The 18,945-nt window shown below is 41.6% G+C and overlaps 1 protein-coding gene across 10 annotated transcripts in view; it reads right to left on the bottom strand.

Annotated features, from left to right (window-relative positions):
• LOC117431201 (receptor-type tyrosine-protein phosphatase T-like) overlaps positions 1–18,945 on the bottom strand; it is a 151,017-nt gene that overhangs the window by 84,328 nt on the left and 47,744 nt on the right. For all 10 annotated transcript variants that reach the window (XM_059003804.1, XM_059003799.1, XM_059003798.1 and 7 more), the window contains exons 3-7: positions 15,165–15,436; positions 12,321–12,402; positions 12,030–12,145; positions 10,970–11,144; positions 3,538–3,831 (exon numbers count right to left, since the gene is read on the bottom strand). In XM_059003804.1, the coding sequence (XP_058859787.1) occupies positions 3,538–3,831; positions 10,970–11,144; positions 12,030–12,145; positions 12,321–12,402; positions 15,165–15,436 (939 nt within the window). The remainder of the gene's footprint in view (positions 1–3,537; positions 3,832–10,969; positions 11,145–12,029; positions 12,146–12,320; positions 12,403–15,164; positions 15,437–18,945) is intronic.

Raw genomic sequence — 18,945 nt, 5'->3', positions numbered from 1 at the left:
ATGTACTGTGGTAATTACATAGATGTTTAGTTGGCTCTAGTAAAGCTATTCTATAATTATTCAGAAATATTTTCTTACACTAAGACCTTATTAGATATACATTTAACCCAGAAATGCACAATGTTACTTCTCCTTGGTGAATAATTCAGATAGCCATGTACGAATAGACACTATTTCTGGGACCAAATGAAGAGACAGATCTGGACGCTATAAGACAAAGCAATATATTTTTTTACCAATATCTTTTTGTAGGTTGCTTGCAAACACAATCTGTTTTGTTTTGGACTGGTGTAGTGCTGGATATTACAGAATATAATACTTACACAGAAGCTGCTTAATAACATGTACAGTAGTATGGATGAGACAATCATCTTTCACTAAGCAGGAAAATAGAGAAATTAATATAAAGCTTATCTGCAATGCGCTACAGATATTTAATGCATAGTATTTCTGAAAACTATAATCAAACATAAAGATTAAGTAGATAATCACATCTCATAAAGCTCATATATGTATTATGTACAGGCTTAATCCTTTGTCTCTGCCCATGAAATCATATTTAAATTGGAATTTTAAATCCTAAATGCTGATAATCAGGGAGACTTTACATTACAATAGGAGTTCAACATTCCTGACCAAAAACAAGAAAGCTAAATATTTTCAACCTGGCAGCCCCTGTGTTCGAGAATGGACAGTGGTCTCTCTGTGGCAAACCATGGACAGATTTCTACAATCACCATGGGCTACCCATGGGCCGTAGTTGTTCAGAGACAAATAACAGGCAAAGCATGGCTGCATCAGGTCCAAGTCCCAGCTATTTTCTGTCTTGTGAACACATTTCAACGTCATCTGTCTATTGACAATCCATACCCAGTTCAGACTTGACTAAAGTCCCTTCAAAACGGTATGACAATGGTAAAAGGGCTCAAAGGCTCAGTGAATCAAACTCCCATTGTGCCTTATCCTACACGGACACAGCTTGCATAGAGAGCGTTCTGCCATATCAAAGCGTCAATATTTAGCATTAATATTTCAAGCACACATCCAGTAAAATCAGAACCATGGGAGCTCTTCTTCCCTCTCTGTGAGTGTGCTGTACGGACCCACCTGCAGCCACAGATTTCAAGTGCTGTTCTGAGAGTTTCCATTTACAGAACAGTAAAGGACAGAATATCAAAAAAAATGGATGTCCTTCAAAGAGTAGACCGATGACAGATCTAATGTTATGGGATATCTTTTCCAAAAGTAAGAAGAGAAATAATGGTGATGTTTTAATAAACTGCTGCACATCATTTTTAAAATATGTAATCAGGTCTGGAATAGAAGCATTTTAGATTGCTGATTGAATTTAATGTGCAATACTTTCAGGTCTTTACAGCTATTTTTTTATCACTTATTAGCAGGAGGGAAAGCCCAGTCTTTCCTCCAGGAAGACGCTTGTGTCAAGATAGCGAGCAGTGCATGAGAACTTAGGAACTGGCACGTGCACACCTGCAGACCAAAACCATTTCAAAAGCCCAATCAGGTCATTCACATTTTCTGTTTTTCTGGTTTTTTTTTTTTTTTCGAACTCTAGCTAAGAGTGAGACCTACAGCAACGCATAAACCTCAGTGAATAGGCTGGGTCATCCCAACTCTGATCGTGTGGTCATGTACATACAACACAGCAGGCAGCAGCAGTGTGCGTAATGTGTCTTCTTAGGGACGCTAGAGCATGTTCAGAAACACTTTCAATTCTCAGCAAGTTGGGATAACCTTGACAAAGAAAAACGTACAACTCAAGTGTCCAGAGGGGCTGAAACAGCTTATTATACCATTTCTGTGTCAAGACACTGTGCAAATGGCAGGAATACAGAAAGTCAAGGAACACAGTAATCTCGCCCTACCATCTGGGCTCCAAATGATTGTGCTGTTGATTTGTGTGTGCAGTATGTTGGGTTGGGTTCTATCCCAGAGTTCTTGTTGCCTTGCCTTTAACAGAGCTAATGTATTCCATCCTGAATGCCTTACCCTGGTGTCCTTGCTGTGTGAATATAATTAATGCTCCTGCCTGTAGGTATGCATTAAAGAGGAAACAATCTGCAGCAGATTGAATTAGCATAATGTGAATTCATTCCGCTGGTGAATTAGAACGTTATATTTGACAGCACATCATCCGCGTTGGCTGGACTGAAACGTTTTTTTGATCAAAACAGCTCCATCTTTAATGAATCGCAGAAGGTTAGCTCATGGTAGCTGGCAGGCTAAAGCCCAGCATCATAGGACACATGGATCCCCAACAGTGAGTGGGCTGGCTCCCATATTATAGTAGTAATGCTTTCGTCTTTGACCCACTCCCAATCGCATTACAGCGTGGTCTGATATTGGATTTTGAACTAATGTGACTTCTAACTTTGTAAACCTTTAAATGAAAAAACGTTGGCGATGTTTCTGCTGTGTGTCTTAATAACTGCGATTCAGACGGCGGTTCTTGAACTTAAGTAACTGAAATGTGCTAAAGACAGAGGCTCCAGAAAATGAAAAAAAACAGTATAATTACAGAGAACTGTTGTTTTGTGGGATAATCGGTCAGATTAGCAAATGAAGAGTGTGCTTGTCTGGCATGGTTTATGTATCCTGCCTGCTGCGTAAATAATTCTAGGTGGAATTGCTTTTTTTTCGTATTTAACTTCGCAATTACTTTCCTAGCTATCTGGATCGTCAGAAAAATTCCTCTCCTTGTCGGGAAAAATAGTTTAAAAGCAATGCCTTTGTGTTTTCAACCTATTTGATCCCTGGCAGACATCCAGATGGTTGTTAGGGTTACACAACAGTAATGGCAGAAAAAAACAGGGTCTTCCAAGCAGAAGGGGTACAGCTTTCTAAGTGAGTGATTGACAGGAGTTTTGGAATTCAATATACATTGTGATGGTAGACGTCACACGACTTGCATGATTTAAGCTCCATCATCGCTGAATATGAGGGTCAGTGTAAGGCGTTGGGTCTAAGATGTTTTAATGTTGCCGGCATTTTTATTTGAACTTAAAAAGACAATAAATATTGAACTACTTTTAGGGTACATTTCCCCCAAATCCCCATTCTACAAACCATCCCGCAAGTTAAAATGAGACGCACCACATCAATCTTAAGCCTATTCCTTATAAAAGTTTACCACTGTAGTTGTGCAGTTTTCCCCATAGTTATACTCTGCATTTAGCATAGTTTATCCTGGTTTGCCATGTTTATTAATACTGTATGCTTTACCAAACCTTGCTATTCTTCACAATGCTTACCTATGCTTTACCATGCTTTCACTGTGCTTTATTATACTTTACTATGCTTTTACTATGGGATACGTTTATAAGGGATGCTGCACATAAGAGGCAGCATTTGTGTGACTCACAGCCGGTACAGATACTGCTGAACTCTGCCTGTGAAGCAGGGCGATGGGATATGAGCCTGAATGAACTGTTCATGGGGATCCTTTCATAGAGTGGTTAAGAAACCCGCTGGCCTGCTCGCTGTTAGACACTACGATGAGTGCGACGCGTCACTTACCGGCACATTTTGTGCGTGTGATTAGAGGAGGGCCCGGGGGTCCCGTCCCCCCTTCTCCGGGTCGAGTGAGCAGGACCTTGATCTCGTATTCCACGTCCGGGTCCAGGTGCCACAGCTTGTAGGTCGGGGAGTCAACGATGTGGGTCTCAGCCCAGTTCCCCGTGGTGGTCCGATATTCCACCTCCTTCAGAATGATGGGTCCGTCTCCGATGATGGAGTTGGCATTGGGTTTAATCCACAAGTATGTGGCTCCTACAGCCAGGAGCTCTGGAGGAGCAATCGGGGTGGGGGGCGCTGTGAAGGCAAAGGATATTGCTCTTTTACTTTAAAATATACAGAACACAGTTAATCAAACAGCATTTACTCCAGAGCCAGCTCGCTCTGTTGTCATTTTCTGCCCCTTTTGATTCTGTATAGAGACATTCCATGTGATCATAGCTACAGAGAGGGTATAAATGACATTTGCACACAGTTTATTCGTTTCTAAAACAATGCCTTGCCTTCAGAAATCCTGTTTTCTTATGATTCAGGTTTTTTTAGAAGCAAGCTCCGTGGTTGAAAGAAGGACATTAGTTAATAAGTCTGGTAAGTAATGATGTGAGCACAAACGGCAATAGAATTTTACAAAACGCACATAATAGGGCATTCAGTTGTAGATGGCATAAAGCAGTGCTTTAATTACACAGTATAAAGAGCTGGACTGCTGCATTCACAGCATGATAACTTCAGTGACCTTGAATGCAATGCTTGTCTTAGCGTGGACAGTTCTAATAGATTTGTTGTTTGTTTGTTTTTTCTACCGCTATAAATAATACCAGGAAAAACTTGTTACTAAGATACCGCACAGTTAAAGAGACATTGATCTCTCTGCCCAAGCAGCTGTTGTCTCTCCCTCCCTCTCTTTTTCTCTGCAGATTTCATTTCCTCCAAAAGGGAAGAGTTTCTGAAAAAGTTCCTAGCATTGGGCTGGGAAAAAAAAAAGTTTTCACCACGTTATCTCGATAGGAAAAACTTGTGTTTTAAATAATAGAAGAAAAGTCTGGGAAAAGGCCATTCTTTTTTATAATGCTCCGAGTGTTTCAGACGCTACTGCGTCACCTGCTAGGCTATCCCACGCATTTATAACTCTCGGGGTAAAAAAGCGCTTCCTCCCTTCTGTTCTAAACTTACTTTTACTCAGCTTCCATGTGTGCCCTCTTGTTCTTCGCTCTGTGCTAAACTTGAAGTACTGTAGCATCTTGGGTTAACTTTATCTAGACCATTTATGATTTTATAAACTTCAATCAAGTCCCCTCTTTCCCTTTTTCTTTCTCGGCTGAGGAGATTTCATTATTTTAAGCTGTCCTCCTAGCTCATGTCATCAAGTCCTGGGATCAGCCCAGTTGCCCTTCTCTATACCTTGAGTGCAATGATGCCTTTTTTTTGTAGTGAAGTAATCTGTAGTATATTATTCTACAAATATTATTATATGGATTCTGCAATTCATTTTCAACAGCATTCCAAATCTGTATATCCTGTGATAGATACAAGACACTTTTTGATAAGTGTCACAAAGACTCCCACTGACAGTATAGCGTCATGTCGCTGAATATCTGATTTGGTTGAAGTCAAACTCAGCAGCAGCAAAAACCACGTATAACAGCTCAAACTAAAGGACACCTCCAGTCTTATTGGAAAGACTCCTATCACCTTGTACATTCGATAGGCCCTGTGGTTGTCGCTAATTATACTGAACATAAATATACATGTAGCACCCCTGAGCGCGAGGTCTGAGCTTGCACTACACCCTGTGTCTCCTTTGCCCCTTATTTCACTGAGAGAGGGCATGACCTAAGCTTCTGTAACTATGGCATCATTATCTCTGGCAGACATCCTAAAAGCTGCTCAGGGTTCAGAAACCCTTAGCAGAGTGTCTGTCTGAGTCCCTGTGCTAACCCTGCAGGCAGCTGATGACTGACAGTAACATGTTTCCACATGAATGCAATTATTTAATTGAGGTTATGCAGATTTCCAGCAGTGGTTAAACACAGCGTACCCTCGACTACACCACTTATCCACAGTGAGTGCTAAATCGGGGTCTGTGAAACCAGCAGGTTGGGGTCCAGTTTAAATCATCTAGTTAAAGAGCATGTGCATTCAGATACTTTAGATCATTAAAACCCTTAAGGTCAAGACATTTCATTAGGAATTACCCAAGGACTGCTGAGAACCACAGCGCTTGTACTGTGAACTGTGAAAAACATTCAAGTAGAAAATAAGGCTGACCAGTAATCTGTGAATCGTGATTGTAAAATGCTCCTTTATCCGTCGTGCCCGCTCAGCAGAGCACTTCTATCGCATATCAAGCGGTTTAACCTAGCGTGTGCAGTGCAATCAATTCAGATTGGCCACTGCACTGTACTCAAGCTTGTCAATACTGTAGGCACTCGCAAGTACAGCACATTGGGGATTAATGTTCTGTGTGCTACGGAGAAGGGGTAGAAAATGATTTCAGGGTAACTGCAATGTTAAGCTACTGAACTTCATTACCAGGAACGGCGACATTAAAGGAATCGGTGAGGCAACAGAAAGTTAATGCTCTCCTTTTTTCAAGAACAAGTATAAATGAGCTGGTGCAGATCGGCAGCCTCTCGATGAATATTTTCAGAGTAGAGAAGGAAAGTCTCCCCTAAAGCTAGTGAGGTTTCCAGTGGCCCCCTTCTGTTTCAGACTCGTGTTCCACCATGCATTTACCACCTAGAGCTTGAAACCGCTGTCAATCACTAGCCCCCCCCCCCTGACAAGATGGCTCCTCAGAATTATACCTGTGTTTGTGTTTGATTCCTGTGTGACTATTTGCCCCTATATGTACAAATCACTGATAATACACCGTGCTGTCATTAAGAGAACCTGTGTTTAACATGTGCAGCGCATAACAGCTGTTGCATGCCTGTCATGCTCGCAAGTGGTTTGGGACTGTAATTATTCCATCAATCAAGGAGGTAATCTCTAATGTAGTCCTCATTTCTCGCTCAAAGGCACTAATGAACTTCAGTAAATGAACAAGTCCAGAGCTGTGTTACTGCAAAGATGAGCCTTGGGATTTTTTTTTTTTTTTTTAATCAAGCTAAAGCAGCAATAAAATAGACATTATTTTTATTTTCGATATGGTTTAGAGCAGGGGTGGTCAATCCAGCAGGTTTTACAGTTCACCCTTAATCATCCATTTCAATTTAAGTAGTAATTTGTTCAATTAATTAATTTAGAAATAATCTGGAACAAAAACCTAAACACACTGCAGCTTGGACCAGAGCTGACCACTCCTGATTTCTTTGAACAAATTAACTTGCTAAATTGAGACAAGCGCTGCAAAGAGTGGGGTTTTCAATTGTGAACTTCAGACCGCTTGGCACTCAAGTTTACTTCCAAAACAGCTGTACCTGCTGATCATTTTAACAGCCGATTACTGTCAGGAGAATGCACTTAACAGCGCCTTCCCCAAAATATGAGCGATCTGCTTGTCTTAATGAACACAGAACTCGAGTAAATGCATCAACTCAACAACGCTCGTATGTTGGATTTGAGCAGACTGGCGGCACAAAAGTGCTTATGATTTCATTTTGCTAAATGGGGTTCACTTCAATTTCAAATTTTGATCGTTTTCAATGTATATCGCCTCTCTATACACGCTGCCGGCAAGCCAAGCCAGCATCAACACCAACCTCATAATTTCAGTCTTTATCACCTGCACTCCACAGGGAGTTCTTAAATCCAAGGATTTTTGTAAAGCTTCAGCAATCACACACTATCAGATCATATCCCACTGAGCGCAGCAGTTACTGGAGTAGGAGAAAAGTACAGCGGAAAATGGGAATTTATGACTGCGAGACAAGCATTACTGAAATCTGTTTGCCTAGCAAAAAACGCTTTAGCTTATTTGAGCATGAAACACATATACCGCTTCCAGCATTTCTGAGCATCTAATGTAAGAAAAAAAGGGCATTATTAAAATAAGGTAATACAAATAAAAAAAAGAAAATACTATCCTATATTTTGTTATGTTACACAAAAACCTACTGAGCCAAAACCCCAATATTGGCACTTATGACACCAGTACTACTGTATAGGGTACCTGCACCCACTCTAAAAGGCTTTTGCTAATAGCGTGCTACTTTTTAGGATTATTACATTTAATGCTGTATTAAAAGTACTTTTTAATCACCAGTAAAGTGCAGGGTGAGGCTTTCAAATATTCTAACTTGCAGGAAAGCTGAAAAAAATCACACCATACTGTGCACAGAAGTGAAAGGAAAGAAGATCTGGAAATGGATTAAGATTATTATTTTTTTATTGATGTTGAGTTTTGCAAGATTAAGCACGCAAGCTCCAGTTGCCTACAGAATTTCAATCCAGCCTTATTTCTATTTATTTTTCTCTCCAGGTATTGTAGCCTTCATTTTCTTCTAGGCAAGGTGCTAGCAGCTTTTCTGCCGTATTTCAATTGTATTTATTCTGAGAATCTGCCTTTGTGGTGGAGTTGCCTTTTAAAGAAAAAAAGCAAGGACCTTGCATATGCACCCACAGCTCTAGAACCTACTGGCTGTTGATTCCATTGTTAATCATGTGCCTGGAAGACGCATTACCTGTTTCAATCAGCATTGTCTGCAAACAGAGCTGGCCAGAGCAGTAAATTACCACCTGAGGGTCACAAAAGCCTCTGAGAGAGAGGGACATTACCCATCTGTAACCCGGGAGCGGCAGTTTGTTGAGAAGCCGTCTCTCTTTGTTTTATTTCCCGTTTGCAATCTAGGCTTGGTGATGAAAATATGTAGAGTAACAACACATATGGAGAGGATTACACTGTAGCTGGCATGTGCCTCCATGTAGAATGCCATATTCAAGTAAGGAGGAGCCTGCAAACAAACTGGTAAGCCAGCACGGTCCTGTATCTAAGTACAGTGGGATGCCAATTGACTGCGCATTCTCGTTATACTGTAGGTCCAAAGCTTGTTGCTGAGCAACGATGAAACGCAGCCTCTAACTACTCTTAACCTCAGCTTGCTGGAATGTTTTTTTCTTTATTTTTCTTTGCATGCTAAATTCAATAGTTTTCCCTCCATGGGCATCTAATGGGTCAGCAGGTCAGTCATTGAGCCGAGGTCAACTAATGGAAGCTCCAGATCAGCTAACGGATTGTCACTGCAGGTAAGCGCTCGAGCATAAAGGTAAAGCATGTACTGTAGGTGACCAGGTCTGCAGCAAAGACCCTCACTCATGAGTTCTGTCATTATGTAATCAGGTTACCATTAACTCTGCCATCTAAAAAACATGCCATGGCTGTATCAACTATGCAGTAGGGTATGTTACATGTGAATGCCCAGAGCAATCACAGTTGAAGTCATCACTAGAACATCCTCAGTCATCATGGGGATAATGAATGAAAAAGAGCAACATGTAGCTACAATACTACATGTAAATGCCACACAAAAAAAATGTCCAGCATTGCTATGGCAGTATAATCCATATTGGTCCCATTGTACGGCATAGACTCTGTTTGAAGGGGTTTGTGGAGTTTTTGCTCCGAGACAATGTGATGAGGCACCATCAAAGATTGCTATCCTTCTCATCCTTCTGTGCTTACTGAACTATGGAAATGCCCCCTACCTATAACTAAATGAATCATATGAACACTACAATATTCTCTTTATTCCTGAACTCCACTGAACTCTAGACAGAAAATGCACTATAAAATATCTTGGGGGCGGGTAGATTTTTCCCAGAATCCGGCACCGCTATTTTCTTTCTTCTGTGTTCTTTACTAGAGGCCACTAATTCCCCATGTGTATACCCTGTATCCCAGTCTACACTCAATTCTTACTTCCTTGTATTGAGATTCACATCCGAAACCATCTAACTGGTGTCAATAAAAAAAAAATTAATTTCATTTCAACACATCTGGCATTCTCGCCTCTATAGAATCCGAAGTACTTTCCCAACAGCCCCCACCCCCACCCCCACCCCCTCCCTCCCTTAGGAGTCTGAGCTATTTAAGGGATGTAACTGTCAAGCGTTACTGCAGAAGAGCAGGACAGGCAGGAGGTCTCAAGTACCAGATGCTGCTGATTGAATCTCCTACGCTGCTTTTTTTCCTTTCCCAGTTTGAGACCATTCAGCATGAAAGGTAACACACACGATTAGACTTGAAGGGTTCCTGATGGCCTTTACAGGAACTATTAAAGCAAAGGGCCATTCTCAATGCAGTGTGTGCTGTTAGATAAAGCTCAAGCCATCTACTTCTGTGGTTTTGAAAACCAGGCAATAAAAACAAGTGATTATTTGTGTACTTTATATAAAATTACACCGAACTATGAATATGTATATATATTTATATTTGTATTTCTTTGTTTGTTTTTGGGGCAAATCAAAACTAAATGTTGGGGCCTGCTATTAAAAAGGCAGTGTTAAATAATAATAATAATAATAATAATAATAATAATAATAATAATAATAATAATAATAATAATAATAATAATAATAATAATATAACCCTTGGTGGTAACGTTCATTAGAAGTAGCAGTACATATATTTGTATATACAGTACAGTATATAGGTGACTCTTTCTACAAACCCTTTCATTTTGGCTCATTGCTTGCACAGCGGCAGACACAGTACTGCTCGCTCATTGAATGCCCTGGGTCTCACCCAGCAGTGGTCTCAATGTGTTTGAAAATGAATGCAATTCCCGGGTCATTTATTGCTGATCTTTTAAAACCCCCTACATATCACTTTACCTTCTCTTAACAGTTACTTACACAGCAGCAGAGGAAAGCATTGTACAAAAATAACTGAAAGACAGTATGCAGCATTACCAGCAAGGGTTAAGGCTGGTTCATAATTCAGTCTTGCGACCAACTTGAGATGGTTGTGCATCAACTGTGGAAAGCAGTCTTCCTTGGATCGCTGGACAGATGCATAGCTGGAGAGACTAGGAATCGACCTAGCTGACGGTAGCGCGATTTAAGTATGAACCAGCCTTTAGTGAGTGGAGTTCCAGCATAGTCAGTGATGTATAGTGAGCTCCTGTATAGAACAGCTGGAGATACAATTGCAAGCACATGCCCTCCTCTGCACTGTGTGCCCTCTGTGTGCAGAACTGCAGTGTGGAACCTTCACAGCACAATAAAGAACATTCCATTCAGAACAGGTGCTCTTCAGCAAGCTTCTACATCTAAAGCTGCTTTAGAGGAGGCATGCTTTTCTTTTCTTTTCTTTTCTTTTCTTACACATAGCTTTCCTACCAGGCTGTAAAAGTTCATAGCTAAAACAGGAAATCAGAACACATGCTGTTGAAGTTGATGGTTGAAATAATTACAGGTCTCAGTGCAGAAAATGAATTACAGAGGACCCAGCTGGCTGCGGTGGCTAGTTAATACCTGTTATTATCGTCCTTACCTTTTACAATCAGTTCCGCGTAGTTAGACACTCCTGAGCCACCATCTGACCGGATGACGCATCTGTACTTGCTTACGCTCCGCTGGGAGGTGTCCGTCACGCTGACCGTTGCAGAGAACCTCCGGTGGTTGACTACCCTGGTCACCATGAGAGCCGTGTCTCTTCCATTCCATTGCTTAAAAAGAATGAAAAACCAATGCAATCGCTTACTACACACTCCCTATAACATGCTGATTGCACACTAATGCTGTGGAAAGCATTCACCACAGAGCTATGAAACCTAGCAGGCTGTGAAAAGATTCGAGATCTAGCTCCTTTGGTTATCCATCATGCTTAATATTCAGATTTTGTAAAAATAAAAATAAAAACACTATTCCTTTTAGCATGCAAGTTTTTATTTGTGGTGAAGATTTGGATTGGTACAGGCAGTGAATGCAATGTGTGTATATTAAATATTGCATAACATTTTTGTAATCTAAGCAATTTTACACAATATAGGACCTTTCACCCCCCCCCCCCCCCCCAAAAAAAATTATTATATTATTAGCATCAAACCTTGCAGACAGTGCATTGGGCATGGGTCACAGCTTTAATGAAAGTGCATATTGGACTCATTCTTATTGAGCACTTTCATTTGTGTCTGGGCTCCAAAATGACTAATCACACTGAGCCTGTGCCAAGAATTAAATGCTGTTTTTATTAGGCCTTCGCCAGTCATTCTTTATATAACGTCTTTCTAATTTGTCTAAATATTCGCGTGCGCGACAGACAATCAAGGAAGCACAAAATGAATCCTGTTAGACCAGGCAGTTTGTATTGCGAGACCATAAAATATTGCAGGACTGAAATAAACCCTAATTTCCCTTCAAACGCTGGAATTAATATATGCATGCAATCTGCCCAATAAAACAAAAACAAAAACCAACTCCATTATGTTAAACTGCAAACATTGTTATTAAACGACCTTGAAATGCTTATCGTTTGTCTTGGAAACATTGCTATGACTACAAGAAAAACAAAGCAGAACCTCCCGCTCAAACCACGGTACTAAAGCACAAACCTGCAGCCACAGCTTGTCATGCTGAGACCATTTCCCACCAGCAATGCACTGGAAGGTAGCGTTCTGCCCGACATTCACTTCCACGTTCTGGAGGCGTAAGAAATGCGGTGCTTTCCCTGTTCACAAGACAAAACACACACCCATTCTTTAACAGTACTAAGAGTGCTTAGTTACTGCACTGGTGGAGACAGCAATACTTATTACAGAATGGTCCAAAAAAATACCCTAAAGAGACTCAAACACCCTGCCGGTGTGTTAGAAGGAGGAGAGGTCACACTGACTGGTACTTACTGCAAGGATGGGCCAAGACTCTCACTTCATCCACAGCGATGTAACCAGGGTGACTCTTCAGAGAAACTGCTTCAAATATAACCTGCCCAAGAAAGTGACAAGGGTTGTGAGGCAGCGTGTCCCGTTCAGCCGTGGAAGGCACCTTTAGCAACTGCTGCAGTAGAAAGGGGTCCCGCTTACAAATGAAAATGAGGAGAACAGTTTGATGGCAGGAAAGGTGTTGAAATGCTGTTGAGGCGGGCTGCTTGGACGAGCTGTTAGAAGTCATTAAAAGGTGGCTAGTCTTTACACAATTTGATTAGAGTTGCATGGTGTTTATTCCCCTTATAACACAGTTTTACTTCCATTAACTTCCACTGAGATTTTTGTTTCGTCAAGCAACAGTGCTACCAATGGCCAAATGTTGAAGTTTAGCTTGGGATTGACATACAGTGCCACCAGGTGGGCAAATAGTAAAATTACAATGAGAGAAAGTCCTATCTGAATTGTTTGCCTACCTGTAGCAATGCTAAGGAACAGTAAGTAGTGGGGTGCATTTGGTAAGGCATAGCCCAACACAGTAGAGCACCATGAAGCATGGTAATGCATGGTACATAGCGTGATCACATTGCAGATCTAACTTGCAAAACACTTAAGGAGAAAGAGTTAAGTTTAAGGAAGGATTACACTTCTTTCAGAGCAGCAGATCACTGGTTTTGGAAAGCAATCTGGCGCCTGTCTGTGTGTCAGCTATTTTAATATCCCATCCCTCACAGCTAAAACCTCAAACAGAGCAAAACTTCAAGCAGAGAACCTGTCTTTTGGTTTAATGACATATTTAGGAGAAGACAGTTCTCTCTCTTGCCTCTCCTCCACCCCCTGGGGCACTGGAGCTGCTGAGACAGAGGTTAATATTCTTGAATCCAGCACCCTGCAGCTGATGAAATGGAGAAACTCAAGAGATTGCAAACCAGTTACTTTTCATGGGAATGTTTGAGTCTAGTTCAGGGGTGGGCAACTCCCATCCTTCAAAGGGCCACTCCACTCCAGGTTTGTTAGGTGTAATTTACCTACTTAAGTACCTGGTTGAAGCAAAGACCTGGCCTAGACTTACCCTCACTGGGTCTAAAGAATGAAGGATTTTAGTAAGCTTTTCAATATGTGGAAAGTGGTTCACAAATGTATATTTCTGTATCAGAATCTAAATGAGAAAGCCAATGCAGACAGTGCTCACCCATGATCTATCCATCTGCATTTCAAATAGGTGAGAGCTTCAGTCCCCCACTGCTGCCACTGCCTGGCTTCTCAAACAAACTGACAACCGCATGCAAAGCACCGACTCCACAAACTGCTTTTATAAGTCTATACACACCTTATCGTGCTCTTATAAAAGCACAGACTCCACAAACTGCTTTTACAAGTATATACAAACCTGACCGTGCTCTTATAAACCCTCATCCTGCCTGTCTGTGAACACACCTACTGATACAAAACACCTACAGAATCAAACTGCCACATGCTGGTGTACCCCCACCCCCCACCCCCACACAGACACACGCAGAGTTTAAAGACCTAGAGTTCAGATCATTGAATGCCCCCTCTCTCCATCAAAAACAGAACATTATTACTTTTGGAAGATGTTTTTAATTGCCCGTTACAATTCCCAATATAGCATTTGCCAGGGCACCGGGATTAAGAGCCCTGTTCCTATTTTCAAAAGGACTGCCTTGGGTTTGATGTCCGCTAAGCACAATAGTCCTGGCTTTAATGTCTAATTGAAAAGAGCCCCCTACTGAGTGCACTCCCTACTGCGCCCGGGGAGGGGCTCATCTTCCAACCTTGCTACAATTACTTGTTCTACTTAGATTTTGATGAGCTCCGACCACCAGGTGGCAATATATAACTTTTTTTCCTCCTGAGATGTTTTTACGTATCTTCTTAATGACAGTGCCCTTTGCATTTCCTATCCCATTCATTCTGTTAACAAAGATCCTTTGAGATTTTACAATTATGCATGCACCACTCTCTCAGCTGCTCTTTACATGGGTGCCTTCTACCAGGAATAAAACTATGACAAATTCATTCTCATTAAGGTTACTGTTAGGAGCTCGTAATTGCGTTTGGAAAGGAGTTTTATAAATGAATAGACTATTTGTTGTGAGGGCTGGAGGCACTGAACAGAGACACACTGCCCTACGCTGTTTGCAAATGAGGAATCTACTTGTGATCACATCTGGAGAACTGATTTTATACTGAAGCAGTAAAGGAAAACACCTGCGATATATAGCACACACCTTTTGTTTAAATGGTCTGTCCCTCAAATGTGTTCATTTATCATACAAATGGACCCCGACACATTTAAAAGCTACACCTCTCTTGCACATGTCAGTGTCAGTAACGAGGGGCAGGATGGCAAATCTGACAAGAAGATTTTGACAGAGGAACGGAAGCAGGCGCTTTTTTTGCTGCCTTTTCTGTATCCAAGACTGCACAAATTCCTTCTATTGTTTCATCAGGAACAGTCTCATCACACCTTCCAACAGATTTCCACCCCAACTTCCCTGAAGCAATCAGAGTCAGTAATCACTGAGGAATGGTCGCGTTTCCCTCCAGGACAAATCTGGCACCTTTCTGATGTGCCACCACATTGAATCAGTGTCTTCCTGGCTGCCATACACCCCACTGACAACACTCAGTGTCATTAAATACTCCAGCTCCTCTAGGTGCTTTCATTCTACCCTTACGGAAGTCTAACGCAGCAGCTAGAGCACAAAGGAACTAACGTAGGCCAGCCTGGGAGTGCTGAGCTCCAAGCGATCTCAGCCAACGCACAGGTGAACACGACTGCAAAGGACAGAAGCTCACCTGGTAGGAGTTGGGCCAGAACGTGCTGATGGCGAGTTCCGCTTTCACCCATCCCTCGGTGACGCTGCCGGAGGCGTTCCACGCGGGGTTCCCCTGCGGACCCCCGTTCACTTTGACGTAGGCGTTCAGGGAGCCTGGGGTGGAGCCGTCCTTGCTGGACAGGGAGTAGTGGAAGTCGATGCAGTGCGTGTCGTTCTCTTTCAGCGTGGGCAACAGCAGGTGAGCTTTCTGTCCAGAGGCTCGTCCTGAACCATTCACCATCATAAAGGAACCTGCCGTAACGAGAGCAGACATGCAGTATTATTCATATTATACATATAGACTGGATTTATTAATATTATACATATAGACTGGATTTATTAAATACACTGGCACCCCCGAAAAGAAAACATATATATATATATATATATATATATATATATATATATATATATATATATATATATATATATGTGTGTGTATATATATATATATATATATATATATATATATATATTGAGCAAGCCACCTCACAAGTATAATGGGACCCCAAAATGTTAGTCTTTTTGTAGGAAAGCAGTATAACTCAGGTGGGAGTTTGCTGCCTGATAAACTCACTTAGACTCCTTGCTCGCTAAACATCATGGTATCCATGAACAGATCATTGTCTCCTCTTTAAAATATACATAAATAGTCCTAACTAGACTTGGAATCAGTTGAATCACACACTCAGTTGATCTACAGAATAAATAGCATTTTGCCATATTATTACTAGTTGTTTCTGCACAGAATTAACCACCTGATTAATGAAAAGCCTATGTGGCACGGGTCATTATTTAGGGCCAGTTAGCACTGTAACTAACCCAGTGAAAGGGTGATTGGGAAAGGTGTCACTGGGCTGAGACTCAAGTAGATCTGTGCAGTCAGTATAACTAATCTCTTGAATGCCCCCGTTGGGGGGTCGAGCTGGGTAGCTGAGCTCTCTCGGGGGGACATTTCAAATATTGATTCCCCCTCCGGGTACAGGCTCTGGAGTGATGGAATAAGCTGTCAACTCTCTATACTTGCATACAAGCGCACTATGTGCAAGCAGTATATGTTCCACGGTGCTACAGCTTGATTAGCCTGCATCAGACTATGAGCGGGGTGCTGCCAGCCTGTCCATTGTTATGCATGGCAAGCATTGGAGGATTGAGGGAACTATCAGCACCTGTAATACAACCCCCAGTGTGTCATACAGTCTGCATGCTGTACTTATACTAAACCTGGGTGGCCGTTTCTCAAATCTAATCCAAAGACGTCTTCAACCTCATTGGATTAGCTGGACAGCTGTTTATTTTAAGACCTGACCTGACAGTTCTAGCATTCTCACTCTAAAAGACATGAGTCATCGCAAGCACGTACACCATTTAATTGAAGCTGGCTCCCTGAAATGCAGGTAGGAAATTAATTTCTAGGGGTTGCTGGTAATTTGTTTCCGGCATTTTACGCACAGGATAGCGGTGTTATTTTTTCTTGATTGGTTTACGGTCGCACTGGTTTCAATTTGTCCTTTAGTTTAGCAGCCATCTGAAAATAGCCTTGCCTTCTACATTCACAAATCTGAGAGAGTAACTGCTGAATCAATACTGCTATGAGAAACACTTAAACCTATCTGCAGCCATGGCAGATTGGTAACTGAAGAAACTTGACTCACTTCTGACTTCTATTTAGTGTGCTAATCCTGTCTGCAGCAGGGTGATAGGCCCACTAGGAGCACCTGTGCTAGTCAGATAAACAGCTCGCCAGCATTATTAATGTATCGCACCCCTCCCACACAGACCACCGGGAGCACAAGAGAGCTGGATCTTCCTTAATAGCCCTGTTAAACAAGAGTCCTCCTACCCTGAAAGAACACGGCCAACTAGATTAAATGAGTTCCTAAACAATGCAAATTATTCCACTGATAAAACTGCATTGCACAAGTGAGACCGATGCAGTGATGTGATCACATCAACTGGTCCCTCTCTCAGGCTCGTTTCAGTGCTCTTCCCTGGTTTGATACTCCATGTGTTTATCAGCCTCTGCTGGGGTGTGCCCGTTTGCTTTGGATTTCCTAATTACCAGATGATATCCTCCTTTAGCAGTGTCACAGTAATGCATTACACATTTGTCTTTTCTAACAGGAAATAATAAGGGCTAAATCAGACAGGCATGGAAATGGCTGTTTCTCAGGGATGTAGCGTGGCCTTTTCAGACTCTTGCTCAATGACCTTTTTCTATTTGCCTTTAATTTGTTCATTTTAGCAGACACTGAGTGTGTGAAGCCCCCCCTCCCTTACCATCCTATTAATCTGATAACTGGATCATCAGTTATGAAACTGCCACTGTTTGGGGTGTAAAACGCTTTTGCAAGTACAGAGCCACTGCAGATAAGAAAAAAATGCTGTAGCGGATGCTCCTGCCTTTGTGTGTGCTTTTAATATACTTTATCAGCACCTTTTTTTCTTTTCTTTAGGGCCGTTCCAGTAATGCACTGCTAATGCAAAGAGTTAACTGGTTCTTGAGTTTTTAAAGATGAATATGCTTTGAAAGCCATCTTACATTGCACCCAGTCATGGGTCACATGGCTTTATAACAAATATTGCCAGCTGGTAATGTCCACTGAATTTTCATTACATTGACATACAGACCTCGTCTCTTAAAAATCAATGCATTGGAAAAATCAGACCTGATTTATTCATAAAGCGTTAACTTGCATAGAGTCTTTATCATAGAGATAAATAAGAAATGTGTAAAAAGGCTGAAAGCAGCAAGGCTGGGGGATTGTTGGACTTATCCGATCCAGGGGAAAGAAATATAGAGAACAACCAAAACTGCTCCTCAGAGGAGCGCTATTTTTTTCTGATAAAACCCAAGTTTAATTTTGTACAGGTTCAGATGGTAAAATGTGCAGCCAGCGGCCTGCAGATAAAGATTGGTCTCTGGCTCAGTGAGATTGGAGGCAGTGTGAAATGTGAAGAAGATAACAGAGACCAGATAGGAGGCACTGTCAGGAAGGGGAAATTGAATACTGGGGGGTTTTAACCCAAGAAAATACGATAAATAGTGATTACATGACAACGCCACAGCTAAAACCCAAATCTCATATGTTTTAACAGATTTTCTTGTCTTCATTTGAGATTTCTGGTGTTGCCAAGTAGCAACCAATCACGTCTAATTTGGATACAAAAATAATTATATGCAATCACACAGTCTGACTGCACATAATCAAGGGATGAAGAGTGAATTAAATTACATATTCTATACAGTATATAATATAGCTAATGTTTGCTTTAATGGGTTGTCATTACCATGCCGAACAGAAACACAAATAAACTGTCAGCTTCTTCTTTTTTTATTTTTTTAAAGTGCGATTTCAAACACAATTTGGTCTTTATGGTTGTCCATCCATGAAATGATGGTTTGAGAAATCCCCTCGGCCAACTGAAACAGTGTCGGCTCCCCAGAGACATCTCGGTTTATCTGCTGTAGTATATCGCAGAGCCATATCAAATGATCAGGTAATACGACTCCCCTGGGATTCTGTATCAAACGAGACAACAGCTAGAAGTGCAAACACCGTAGCTGCCCCGTGTAAACGAGGAAAGGGTCTTGAGGGGAACGGGGTGATTGATGACTGGGGTCTCCAAGTCGCCTGACCCTCTTGCGATAGATCACTGATATAGGGCTGTGTGTGAAAATAGCTACGCTTAAGACAGAATGCAGGGCTCATAGGCATGGGCTTGCATCCCTGAGGATTTCATTACAAAACTCATCAAAA

The sequence above is a fragment of the Acipenser ruthenus genome, chromosome 29 (genome assembly GCF_902713425.1).
Source record: "Acipenser ruthenus chromosome 29, fAciRut3.2 maternal haplotype, whole genome shotgun sequence".
Taxonomy (NCBI): Eukaryota; Metazoa; Chordata; class Actinopteri; order Acipenseriformes; family Acipenseridae; genus Acipenser; species Acipenser ruthenus.
Note: the sequence above shows the minus strand (reverse complement) of the source record. Positions and strands in the feature narration are given on the sequence as shown.